Below are 13,959 nucleotides of genomic sequence, written 5' to 3'. Positions count from 1 at the left end.
TCAGTTTCATGAGCCACACCCAGGCCTGATTACTGGCAGATGTGTGCAATTAAGAAATCGGCAGAATTTCTGAATTGCACACTTTGCCTGCTGGCGGATGTCAGAGGGTCCGGTGGCACCGACTGTCTGGCAGCCCTGCTTCTGCCACTCTCTCCCGCGGCAACTATGGCTACAAATGTAGATTACCACCGTCAGTGTGTGGATGGGTGAATGGCTGATCGTGGTGTAAAGCCCTTTGGGGTCCTCTGACTGGATAAAGTGCTAAGTACAGGCTAGTCACCAGGCAGTTCACAAGAAATCCCCAAAGTGAACCTATCTGGCAACATGATGTACGCTAAACAATCTCAAAAAGCATCATATAGTGCCGCGATCTAAGAAATTTCAAGAAAACATGACAAATAAGATCACTGACATCTATCCGTCTGAGCCATTATCCAGAAATGGATCAGTGGTAAATTTTCCCCGGAGTGGCCCCTCGACCAAAATCACGCTAGCTTGCTGACGACTCATCCAGGAGGTCAGAAAAGAACCCAGAACGTCATCTAAAGCACCGCAGGTTTCTATTTCTTCACTTTAGGTCCGTGTTTATGATTCAACTTAAAGAGTGAAAACTGTCCAGCGGTAAGAGCTCCAACACAAAAAACACGAAACACAGCAGGGAGTTAACATTTCAGCAACTTTCGGCACATTTGTCTGGCTAGCCCAGTGGGCAGAACAGGCAACACAACACAGAGATGTTCTGACCCAGGCAATGACTAGACCAGATAGGGTCATTCCTAGATTTCGCCAGTGACGTTTCTAGACCAAATTTACCAGGGGGGCCGGGTGGGGCTAGTCTTTTTCTCATGGGAGTGCATAACAAAACAGTCAAATAAACAAAAAGCAGGGCAATATTTTATCAATCAGTATAATAAGTGAGGCAAAAAGTCACTTATTTACCAGATAAAAACTGTGATCCTATCTCAATATTGGGCTCCACACAGGGGGAGCAACGTCGCTTCCTCTCCATTCATTTCCTGTAGAACTTTTGCTGTAAGTCGCTTACCGTCCTCCAGCCAAGCGACCGGAGAAATTTGTACGTGTGAACTTTCAAGCTCGTACACGTGAACGCGCACACGCGGGCTTGCAACGCAGCACAAGAAAGATGAACAATGTTCAGCTCTTGTTGCTGTCGCTTGGCACTACAGCCATTTATCTGGATCCGCCCTTAAAATGACGATCTTCTCCAGGCTGCTTCCTTGTCTTTAATATAGGATGAACCCGGTTGCATTTTTCTTTTGTAGAGTCAACATATAAGCAAGATTTGAGAAATCAGAGAAATATGTACTGATGCTTTGAAAATATAAAAAGCCCTCAAATTTCATGACCAATAAAATTTCCCGTGTGTTGGATCTCCACCACGCTGGCGATGGAAGCCATTGGTTGCTGTTTCTGGTTGCTCCCTGTGTGTCGAGCCAATATGACTGAAGCTGAAAGTCAAACACCCTAATTTCTTTATTATTATTGTTAAAATAAAACTGTAACTGTCAAAAAAAATGTAATTGGTTCAAAGGACCAATCAGTTACAGTTTCTGTGCCAGTGCATATCATCCTAAGAAAGTGATTTGGTGTCATGTCTTCAGTACAGGGGTGATAACAGGGGCCAGGACCAGTTCTACGGGGGCACTGGCCCCTGTTGGCCCCTGTCTAGTACCGCCCGTGGAGATCAGCTTCCAGTCTTAACTAAGACACTTTATTTACAATGTGTGGAAATGTTTTTTTCTTTTGTCTTTAAATGCAGAGTATCCGTTGTAAATTTTCCTCAGGGCCTTTGTCCCTGTATCTCTGCAGTATCACCACGTCACCATAGTTACCAGACGGAGAATGTCAGATCCACAAAACCCAACCTGTCTTTCCTGCAGCCTGCCACAGCAGCCCAACCTATCAGAGCAGTTTGCAAGCAGGCCAAAGCATTACAGAAAGCTGTTCTAAGTTCTGAAATAATTACCAGTCCGTGTGCGTGTCGGTGCTTTGTTTGATTGGGAGAGACGGCGTGTGAGCTGCTGGCCATCCTGCATAGTGGGACTGAGGTCAAGTCTGAGAGTGGGAATTCAGGGCATGAAGTGGGGAGCGAAGCGTGAAAGAGAAGCAGTCATGGCGATGATGGCGGATAAAGAAGGGACTCGTCCGGCTGACCTAGGATTAGCTGCTGTCATTTGCAAGTTAATGAACTTTTTGCTGCTGTAAAAACCCAATCGGGGGGGAGTCGTTTATGCTCAGCGTGTTTGTTAAATAGATCAACTTTGCTTTTAAAAATTCAACCTCAGAATTGTCTGAGTGTGCAGTTGTGCTTGCAGCAGATCGTTATTAACTTCTAATCAAATTCTGTACATGCAAATGTTTTTTTTAAAATACTCACCTGTACACTGTGACTTTCTCCTGCATTGTTTACATTTTAATTGTTTTACTTTTAAATCACTGCTGCACCTTATACTGTAATTTCATTTTACGGCAATTTACAAGCTGTTTGCAACGAAATTTCGTTCTGTACGCACTCTGTGCATACAAAATGACAAATAAAGTTGTCTGAGTCTAAGTCTCTAACTGAAACGGTGCTTTATGTTTAACTATCACCACTGTTGTTTATGCATTGTAAAACTGACTAATGGCGTGCTCGGCGTTTGTCAATGAGCACCTGCACTTCTGTTTAGAGAAGCTGAGGTTTACAAGCTGAGGAAAAGATTTAGTTCCGATAAACAGAGATGACACAGAGCAGCTAAAGGTGCAGAGAAAAGTAGCCACGAGCCTTCAGCAGATTCAGAAGTCCACTACAAGAAAAAGGAAAAAGACACATTGACTAGAAAGACGTCTAATGTCGCTCTGAAAGCAACACGTCGCCCCGTCAGGCCAGGAGCCCCAGGTCTCTGTTAATATAACAAAATCAACCATTTTTCTCTGTGTGATGGCCTCTGCGTCTGTTGAGTTTGGAGATGAAGGAAAGACGGCTGTAAGCTGAGGCAAAAGCAGGTGAAAGACATTTCCCACGTGGGTTTTCATAACGGGAGTTTTTTATTTTATTTTTTACATGAATTTCATGACTGAAAAAGGATTGCACAGGAACTCTGAAAATAAAAGCTTTAGACAACAGATGGACATAACGGAACAGCTGGCGGCTCAATCTCAACCTGTGTGGGGCGACTTACATCCAGACTAATATGATCATTCAACTGAAGGGTTCCAGGAAGTTGTAATCACCTGAAGCTACGGTCCATCCCAGCAGTGACTGTATAATGGAGCTTTATATGTTACAGCCAACAAGCTTGCTTTCTGGGAGGATGTAGTAGTTAGTCAATCTGACACCAGCTCTGTGTTCGTTTCAGAGCAGTGAGGAGAAATCTGGTGGGTGATCTAATTTAGTGTTTGTGTATGGTCTTGGTGAGCTTGGAAAAGTGGAATTATTATAGTTGTGCTTTGAGGAGTCAAATACTGGGGAGATTAATTAACAAAAATATTTCTTTAGGGATTAAAAAAGTTATTGATGCTTTTAAACTATTTTCTAAACAACACTGAACGGTTCTATGTATGGAATGAATCTAAAAACAACTCCAGACTAATTATCGATCAGATCCAGGAAACCCTGCTGGTTTCCAGTCAACTCTGTCACCGTCACATAGGATTTATTGACATCCTCGTCCGCCTAATTTTAGTTAACAGACACACCACGCTGCACAAACACACACGTTGACATTTCCAAAAAAGAATTCAGCCGTACTTCATGGTCATTTTCTTCTCCTCGTCTGAAACTGTAAAACGTAAAAAGTGCATCGCGGCGATGGCACAGCAGCGGCTACAGCAGAGAACCAAACGCAGGGGAGCGAGCGACGCCCCATGTCCTGCAGCGGAGCGGGGAGGTCAGTCTGGTAAATCTGGGAGTCTGAGAAAACATCCCGCAATTAAAATGATCCGTCTCCTCGTCTCCCGCTGCAAATGGGATTTAACTGGAAATTGTAAATTGCATTAAGGAAGCCCTACAGCGAGACACAGAGAGGAGCAGAGTGGACATTCACATATGTACCAGTGCTTGCTCTGCCTCCACCAGAGTACAGATATAAAAGATAAATGTATGGTTTTAATCTCAGTTTTTCAGTTGACAACAGGCATGTTGGTGACGTGGCTCACCACCCAGGGCGCCATAACCAGCAGGGGCGCCACAAGCACTTCAATAAAAACAACTTTGCAGACAGCTGCAGCCTTAAAAAGTCAAGTCAGCAGCAGTCAAAGTAGCTATCTGCTTTGTAGCTTCCTACTCAGTGCCATGTTTAAAGGATATTTTATACTTTTGTTATTTTACAGCCATTTAGTACACTTCTTAATAGGCCAGGGAAACATGGAATCACAAAACTAGTGCTAGAATGCTACTATATCAGTTACAACTGACTCACGTTCCTGCTTCGTCTCTTTCCCGAGCTTCCTCACAATCTCCCCACCACTCTCTGCAAGCTTTAGCATCTCCGTCACAGAAGATAGGCATATATGTTTCCAAAATATTCTCATCGAAATTCCACTGTTACCGCAGAGCAGCACTTGTTGGCTAACACGGGCAAAGTGGTGTGAACTTGCACTTTCCATGCGAATATCCCATTTAGCCAGTTGGACAGAGTCTCATGGCAGCAGATACTCATCCAGGAAAAACAAATGACTTTATTCCAAAATGCTAAAGGTCACAGAGTGGTGGCAGTAGAGAGAAGAACAAAATAGACATATGAGGGGTGATCTATCGCAACTGATATCATCATCGCAATATTAAGCAATATTATTCGCATGTCCAGGTTTTCTAACATCGTGCAGCCCTACTGCATCCCGTGTCGGAATGAACGGCGGTCAAATTATCCAACAGGCCAAATGTAATATCCCCATGCATTGATCTTGAACTATAATTTTCTACCACTTTTGCGACTGCAATGTTGCCCACACAGATATTGTGATGATGATCGCAGTGCAATATACTGTACAGCATAGGGCTGGACGATATAGAAAAAAAGCATATCTAAAAAATATAAATCAAATTGCCCGATATCGATAATTACCAACAAATTCAAAACATATATGCATATAAGTGCAGCCCTGGCTATTTTGTGTGTTCTGTATCTATTTTTAGATACAGAACACACAAACACTGAATTCAAACCCAACCCTTTATTCAACCAACGTTTTACCAAAACTACAAGTTTTTAAAAAAGAAAAAAGAGCATGTGCTCTCTGAACTCTCTGAAGGGGGCGGAGCTTGGTGACGTTTCCTGGGTCTGCGATTGTGATTGGTTGGGAGGATGTGACGACTGTAATATTAACCTGCATGGCTAAAATGCATAAGGAAGGAAATATTTTACTCTATTAAACTTTTTATTGACCCCTTTTTCTATCTTCGATATACGTCTATCGATCGATATATATCGTTATTGAATTATCCTCCAGCCCTAGTACAGCTCCTCCTCATTATACCTTGGTACCAAGGTGACCAACCCATCCTGGTACCCATCTTCCCACATGAAGCTGAGAGAAGGCTGTTCACCTCCTGGACTGCATGCATGTCTCTGCTGGGGAAATTTTCCTGAATCTATGTGTACGTTGTCTGTTAAAAGCACTCAGATATGCATGAATCCGTACCTGGGTGGCTGCGGCTGTGTGCCAGTCTGTTTGTTTGAAAGTGATCCAAGAAGCCAAATAGAGGGAGATTAACGTAACAAAGTCCAAATCCCCACTGCCCTTGGACAGCGGGCAAAGAAGCTGGGGACCAGACATGCTTTGTGTCCCTTTGTTCACGTGTGCATGCTTGTTTTTGCATTCAGATAAACGAATTCCTGTCCGCGTCAGCCGCAGAGCACGCACACGTCTGAAACTGTGAACGCTGCGTGTCCATGTGTGCGCGAGGAAGCTAATCTCAGCACAGCAGCCTATAGTCAATATGCTCCAGCATGATACTGTCGTGTCACGTTCCCACTTTGTAATCCCGGCCACCACCATAAAACCAGACGCCCCCCCCCCCCCCCCCCCCCCAGACCTGTTCATCTAATGCTCTACAGCTCAGCAAAGTCTGCTGCAAACTTTCAGCTGCAGGGATGGAGATCATCCTCTTAAATTGAGGAAATTATGGAATAGCTTGGCTGTATTCTAGACTAAAGGCGATATTGCATTCTGATCTCATCAGGTAATAGTTCAACCCAGTTTAAAAGAAAAAAAAAACGGTCGAAATGCAAATATTCGCAAAATGAGGGGTCCTTTGTTGCGGCTGCAGTGCATTAGTCTTGACAACTCCACCCTTATGATTTATTTGAAAGGATTTACGTCACACTCCCCTGTCAGAGAAGACGGCCAAGTGATCCGGTGTGGCTCTGCTGGCTCCATTTGAAAATATTCTGTGTATAGAAAACACGTCTGCCCTCGCGTTTCCATTTTCGTTGTGTTCAATCAATTTTATTTGCCTTTTACAAACCCTTGAATCATTTCAGAGACCAAGTAAAGCCCTCAGTCAATGATTGCCTCCAGCTTCCTTTGCTGACAAAAGAAGGAAATTGATATTTCCTTCACAATAACTCCCCTCCAAATTGACTTTGCTTTTACACACGACGTGTTCCTCTCGTTTTAAAGAACAACAAATTAAAGTTCCTGAGATCCGGCTTTCACTATCGCACCATTTGTCTCGTCCTCTGCCGCTGTTTTTCGTTTGTCCTCATTTCACCCGTCACACCGCTCTCTGTTGCCTGCGCTATTCTCATTCTTCAAGCTTGTTCTTTTCCCTTTTCGTAACCCGCCAGGGATCTGGCCCCCTACGCCATCCAATCAAGAGGGCAGGAAGGGAAAATCAGTAAAAAAAAAAAAAAAAAAAAAATGAAAAAAGAAATCATGGACTAATTGTGAGAGGCAGTCTGAGCAGGTGCATTTGCTCAGACAGAGGCCCCCCAAGAAAAGACTCGGTGGTCAGTATCGGAGGAATATGGTGATACTTGGGCACACCTATAAAACTGAGTTCTTATAACCAAGTCAGATATATTAGAATTGTTAGTTTACAATCTTTGCTTTTTAATCTTTATGCTAAAGGTTTAGAGACTTTTCATAGCAGCAGTACAGTGTCAGTCTCTGGTGGGTAAAATCCTGCAGGTCTTAGATGCTTCCCTGTTGTCCTGCTTGTTTTTTTTATTTATTTATTTTTTGGGAGGGGGTTTGCTTTGTTTTTGCTAACTTCAACTCATCATGACTGCTATTAACAGGAGGATATTTGAGGAGATATTTCAGCCATTTGAATCGGAGCATCTAGCATGTCGGACACTGGGTCTCTACCACCAGAATTGCACAGTTTGGTTGTAGAGCTATACAACTACAAGGCTATTTCCATGGTAAAACCGAAGGCACGGTTAAGGCCCGGAATGAGACTTTCTTTTGATAGCCACAGTGAGCAAATTAACAAGTAGAACTCTGAGTGCAACATGCAAAAGAACCAGAACAAAAATCAGGGGAGAACATTACCAGCTATTTGTCTAGGAGGGAACTTATACCCCACTGTCCCTATAATGCAAAACCGACGGCACAGCCTAAGAAGAGTGATCACCAGATTTCTGTCATTTTCAAATTTGTAGCAAGACTGCTTCAAGTTTGCGATTTCATTAATGACCAAAGTTACATACCAGTGACCCAGTTATAATGTTGTGCAATTTCATGCTCTTAATGGACTGGTAACCTGCCCACGGTTGCTTCCACCTCTTGTGCAGTGGAATAAGCACCAGAGAACACTTCAACGTCCGCAGTAACCTGGCATGTACAATGGTTTAACAGGCCGACATGAAAGACAATCCAAACACTGTCCGCTCTGAGTCCCTGAGGCTAACCCTAGAGGTGACAGACAAGACAGTAGAATTGACCCCTGTCGTCCATCAGGTCCTTTCCCTCCCCACCGATTCCGGTACTGGTTCTGACTGCGAGTCAGAGTCAGGCTGTGGTGTGTGCACCTTGTTGCCGGCGCAATGGACTCGCCTCAACCCTCGTCATTTGTTGTAGCCGCTGACATGTTTGTCGTGCAATGAAATGTTTTGCTTGTTTTGATCCACTACAGTGAATCACAAGGACCCAGTGTGGTCCTCGCCTTTACACCCGAATACGAGAGCCACAGATGTGCAGCAGAACATTATTGTCCCACCGGGTAACATCTTGACAACAAAGCATGTTACGAATTTCCCAGCTTTCAACACACGAGGCATCACACAAAACAGGGACGCAACATGAAAGCTATACACTCATATTCAATCGATTATAACATTATTAAAACGTCCATTCATCTCAGTGACTCCTTTCCCTGAGGGAAAACACATTATAAAGACTAACACAGACTGCTGATGTTTCAAGGCCTTTATTTCTGGTAATTATGATTGTTTTTCTTCCACCTCCAGCTAAATAAAAACACAGCATTTAAGATTAGAATATTGCGTCAGACCAATAAAAAAAACTCATTTTTTCATGCAGAAATGAGCGCTTAATTAACACTTTTAACGGGACTTTTAATTGGACAAACAAGTCTCTTAGAAATGCATATTCTAATTTATTGAACATGACTTCACATATCACAAATGTGGTGACCCAGAATGCACTGGGTTGTTTCCTGTTTGAACCCATCTATAGATATGCCAACTCACATGAGATCTAAAATCTGTGTAGACTTTAAGAGGGCAGTGCAAGCATCAAAAAACTGTCCAAAGTTACAACTAATTCAAGGTGTGTGCGCTGCTCTTCTGTCCCATCATCTGCAAGCCCTGTGTGATATCGCCTTACATCATCTGCAACAGTCCGCTAAAGTCAAGCAGGTCCCGACCGCCTGCAGTCAAGTGTTTCATGACAGTGTGACCATCTGCACCAACAACATATCTCTGCGCCCTGATAAGACTCCAACTCAAAAGGTTTCTCTTTGGAATAGACAGCTGATAAATTAGCGCACTTGCATCGACGTGTTGAACGCTATGATACATTTTACCTTGTTTTTTTTCACCCCTAACTTTAAGGGTATAAAATTCGAATTTTTTTTTTCTTATGATAAAACTTTATCATCCTTTGCTCGCTTCAACTTTTGAGTGCCAGCGTGTGACACACATACCAGCACTTTATATCCACAAAGGATGAGCAGCCATGACCTCTGAGCAAAAGAAAAAAAGAAAAAGAAAAGAAAAGAAAAAAAGAAAAACCTGCTGGGTGTTAGTATCAATTTAGCAGGTTTAATCTCTTCCATATGGGCATGGGGTCTAATACATCTGCTAAGGCTATAAGCCTCTATGAGCCCTGTGGACACAGGCTAGACCTATTATCAGTTTGGCAGCAACTTAAAACATCGCAGTAGTTGCTACCTCAACAAAAAACTGCAACACCAGCCAAAAGAATAAAAAAAAGAGATAAATCACTATCTCAAAAGCTGCGGGTCCCTTGTTAACTTCGACAGTGGCTGCAGATTGCACCCTTTTGCTGGATTGGGGTCAAGGTTACACACGCAAAATGAGGAAGATGAGGCTCAGAAGGAATGGATGCATCCGCAACAGCTGACCAGGACAGAGACAGTCACCCATGCATATGCGCACAATCATACAAAAAACACGCAAATGCGTTTGCAGCTCGATTATAGAAAACAGGCACCGGGACGTGCGGCCGGAGGACGTCAACAGCTGCGCAAACGCACGGCTCACACACACACACACACACACACACACACACACACACCTTTTCACGGCCCCGAATCCGACTCACCTGTGCTCGGTGGCCTCCCCCATCTCGCTCGGAGAACTCATCAAACACAAGCTCGACGGCAGCCGAGGAACGACGCGGAGATGACGAGCCGACCGAGACGGAGAGGAAGCACTCCCTCAGCCTGGCGGCCAGAGCAATGGCAGCACGGGGGAAAGGATGGGAGAGGAGGAGAGCGGCGAGAGAACGTGGGATGATATTGTGAGAGAGAGGGAGAGAGAGAGAGACTGAGAGAGAGACAGAGAGAGAGAGAGAACCACACCTCTTCTTAAGGGATTAACTTTGTGAAAAAGAAAGTCCTGACACACACACAGATGCACACAATAGGAGGTGCACCCAAACACAGCCAGTGTCTGCCCACGGGCTGGAATGGATGAGCGTCTGTTTCACAGGCGCGCGCGCGCACACATACACACACACACTTACTGTACGCGCGCGCGCGCTCTCGCATGCTTGCAGCTGCTCTAAAAATAAATACAGATCAATGTTTGACGATCCCAATCCTGGGAGCGGGGAAAGATGGGAGTAGGAGGATTGAGACAAGAGAGAGAGAGAGAGAGAGTGAGGGAGGGAGAGCGGAAGAAGACAGGGGAGGGGGGTGATTAAAGGAGTCATGGCGGGAGGTGACACAGTTTCCTTTGCTCTCTAGTGGCAGTGGACGCACTGGTCAAGAGTGCATTGGGGGAAAGGGCGAGGACTGAGGCTGGAAGCAGGGGAAAAGATGGAGGATGCGTTCAGCATATAGGAGCTGAAGCCCGATTGGCTGACGCGGTGAGCATGTGTCAGCAGGGGTGCATGGTAGTCCTCTGGTGGTGGTTGCTAAAGGGCAGGTCACAGCTGCGCAGCAGGCAGGGCTCCTAACAGACGAAGCCGGGCAGCGCGGAACCAACAGATGGCCGAGTGAGGAACATTTGTCACGTTTGGGGTGCGGCGGTCTCCGCTCCACGTTGTCCGGCCAGGAAAGCCTTCGCCGGCGGAGGAGGACGAACGCGCGGGGCATCTTAAAATGTCAGGGCCTCTTTGGCGATTCAGGTGAGACGTTGGAATGCACAGCTGGGATTGATCTGGTCCTCATAAGGGTGTGCAGAGTACCAAGAGGTCTGTGGCTCAATCGTAAGTCAATAAAACCCATGAGCAGAAACGTCTGTGTCACAGAAAATAACAACACACACGGAGTAGAGCACAACCGTAGAGGCGTGGATTGGTGCTGCTGCCATCCCCTGTGGGTCAGTACTTTGTAGAATCACCTTTGGCTGCAGTTACAGCTACAGCTCTTTAGTTGTATGTCTCTGCCGGTTTTGCTCATAGTAAATATTTCCCCATTGGATAAAAACCCCTCAACAGCAAATTTCTAGTCTTACCACAGGTTATTTACAGGATTTGGGGCTGGACTTTTACTTGGCCATTCTAACAGATAAATTTGCATGGATTTTTGCTCAGGACGTATATTTAATACTGTTTTCCTGCGACACGATGAACTTCTACCCCAGTTTCAAGTCTTTTTTTTTCAGCTTCTACGAGGTTGTCTTTGATCCTTCCCACTTTCCAACCAGCTTCCCTGTCTCTGCGGGAATAAAAACCCTTCCCTCAGCATGATGCTATCTCCACCATGTCTTATGGCAGGGATCATATGCTCAGGGTGATTTTCAGTTTTAATACTATTCCCCCGAACATGGTGTTTTGCATGTGGGTAAAAAGTTGCATTTTGTTCTAATCTGACCAGAGCTGTCTGTTCACGGACATCAGAGTCTAACAAATAACTGAGGCCTAAAATTAAGGTGGAATTAAAAAACAAAAAAAATGTAGATTGTGACTGTTCCCTGATTAGGTGACATCTGAAGGCAATTGGTTATGCTGGAATTTATTTAGATTTGCATTTATAAAAAGTGTCAAACCACGTGGTCCTTATCTTCCACATCATAATTTTGCACTATTTGGGTTAGTCTATCACATTCATTCCCCATAAAATACACCGAACTGTGTGGTGGGTGACAAAATGTGAACAATTTCAAGGGGTAAGAATGATTTTGCAAGGCGCTGAAGAAAGTCAAAAGTCATTACTGACTTGTCTCCTGGGATATTCTCTGTTATTCTCTCTAATATGTGCATAAACATGATTATGGTCACCCAGAATATTCTAAAATGAATCTATTAATGTCACCAGCGAGTAATTACCATTTAAATGACTTCATCTTGTCTCCAACCGATACATTTTGAATCTTTCTTTTTCACATTCCTCAGGTTAAGCACTGAAACCGCCTGGGATTTAAGTTTATGCATTTGAAAAAAATAAATAAATACATCAAATCATCATCTAACACCACCTTCTGCCTAAACCTACAATTAAGCCTCTACCTCAACTGCAAGGAGAGCCGACACAGAACAGGCATGTGGTTGTAATTATAGATGGAAATATGCTTATTTTCATTCAGGGTTACTTTAAACCTACCATGATGTTTTATTCTAAACCCTGTCGTCTTTACTTTAGCCAATATTGACTCCCCATCAGCGATGCATATCAGATGTCTTACAGGTCCAAATGTTCTCAGATAACTCTGAAGTGACACATGTTAAAGATTAGCACTGAATTTAGATAATCACTAAACTCCAGCTGGATTTAAAAAGAAAAAGAAACATTAGCGTTGGATTGCTAGTAGTGCCAATCTAAAGAATATAGATCAACCCTGTGCTGGTAGAGGACTTTGCTACAGAATGTCGCAGTTCCCCAGTCCACCTCTCAGTGACCCCCGCTCTTCATTTCTCCGTAAAAAAAAAAAAAAAGTGCTGCACAAGCAGCCGGCTGATGATCTGATTTGTTGCCTGACATTTGGAACCTCAGCGCCTGACATGAAGAGCTGCAGGGAAGAGCGATGGTGTCGTAAGAGTCGAGGGGATGCTTTAAATGCCAAATACTGGAAACATGGGGGGGGGTGGGGTGGGGGGGACTGGGTTCCAGTGGAAAGGAACAGACCCGCGCTAGAACTGAGGTACCTAAAAGAGGGGCTGAACTCGTTTAATTGGAGGGCTGCATGCTGCTTTTTTAGAGGCTCTCAGAGATGTAACGTGATAGAGAGGCTGACTCAGAAGGGTACAGGCCTACATCACTGAACTGGAGCGATTAACTGGAAAACGAAGGGTGTGGATGTAAGAACTTACGATAAGAAGGAGTGTTTCGCAGAAAACGAAACAGACACACTGGGAATCTTGCACATACAGTATCTCACCCTTGGGCTACGTACTGCGGATGGAAAAGGATCCACATAACAGCAAGACTACCCAGAAGCCCTTTCGGCTGCAGGTTATACAGCATCCACATAAATCAAATCAGGAAGGAAACGATACATTTAAAAAGCACGTCCTGCCCTCAAGGAAGACGTGTCCTGCATGCGACACAGTGTGGACGCGTTGAAACGTGTTTCTTTGCATTCACTCCGGCTCCCTTTTTCATCACACATTCTCCAGCTTCCATGATGCCATCACATCCCCTAAGCTGTTTACACTTCAACACCCAGAGGCAGAAATCAATGAGCGACCAGATCTAGGGGGATCAAAAGGTCCTTGTTGTGCCCTGGTTCTGTCCACGGGTCTGCTGCAGACACAGCCACACCAGCTATTTGTAGCCAGCTGCCAACAGTACGTACAATCTCTTTGTATGCATATATATGTATTGCCAGATGCTTTCCTGTCAGCATTTAACGTCACTTCTGCTAAAAGAAGTGACGTTAAATGCTGACAGGGCTAACGTCGGTGTGATTCTGATATATTTAAATGCTCCCCCACCCCTGGGCCACTAGCTGGGTGGAGATTCAGGGAAAAAACACAGAGAGAGCATCTTTGCAGATTTGACACGCGTCAGTTTCTCACCAGTAAAACGCACCGGAAGGGTCGCATTGGAAATGCTAGTATTTTTAAAAGGAATGGTGCTTGAAAAACATTGACCTGGATCTGTGTCTTATAAAAGGATCAGAGGCAGCTATGAGACGGTTCTGACGGTTCCCTTAATAATCAAGCTCCATCATATATCAGAGCTCTGATTACCCCGTATGTTCCTAACAGAGCACTTCGCTCTCAGACTGCAGGTCTGCTGGTGGTTCCTAGAGTCTCTAAAAGTAGAATGGGAGGCAGATCCTTTACCTATCAGGCTCCTCTCCTGTGGAACCAACTCCCAGTTTTGGTCCGTGAGGCAGACACCCTGTCTACTTTTAA

The 13,959-nt window shown here is 44.5% G+C and overlaps 1 protein-coding gene across 2 annotated transcripts in view; it reads right to left on the bottom strand.

Moving 5' to 3' along the window:
- The window catches only part of numbl (NUMB like endocytic adaptor protein), a 98,974-nt gene that overhangs the window by 36,612 nt on the left and 48,403 nt on the right, over positions 1–13,959 (bottom strand). The window contains exon 1 of one of the 2 annotated variants that reach the window (XM_012872657.3): positions 9,757–10,715. The exons of the other annotated variant lie outside the window; for it this stretch is intronic. Coding sequence (XP_012728111.2) covers positions 9,757–9,797 — 41 coding nt within the window. The 5' untranslated portion in view covers positions 9,798–10,715. Of the gene's footprint in view, positions 1–9,756; positions 10,716–13,959 lie in introns of those variants that run through there. 2 annotated transcript variants of the gene reach the window in all.

This window comes from Fundulus heteroclitus, chromosome 18 (assembly GCF_011125445.2).
Source record: "Fundulus heteroclitus isolate FHET01 chromosome 18, MU-UCD_Fhet_4.1, whole genome shotgun sequence".
In the NCBI taxonomy this organism is placed as follows: Eukaryota; Metazoa; Chordata; class Actinopteri; order Cyprinodontiformes; family Fundulidae; genus Fundulus; species Fundulus heteroclitus.
This window is presented reverse-complemented; position numbering and strand designations above follow the sequence as displayed.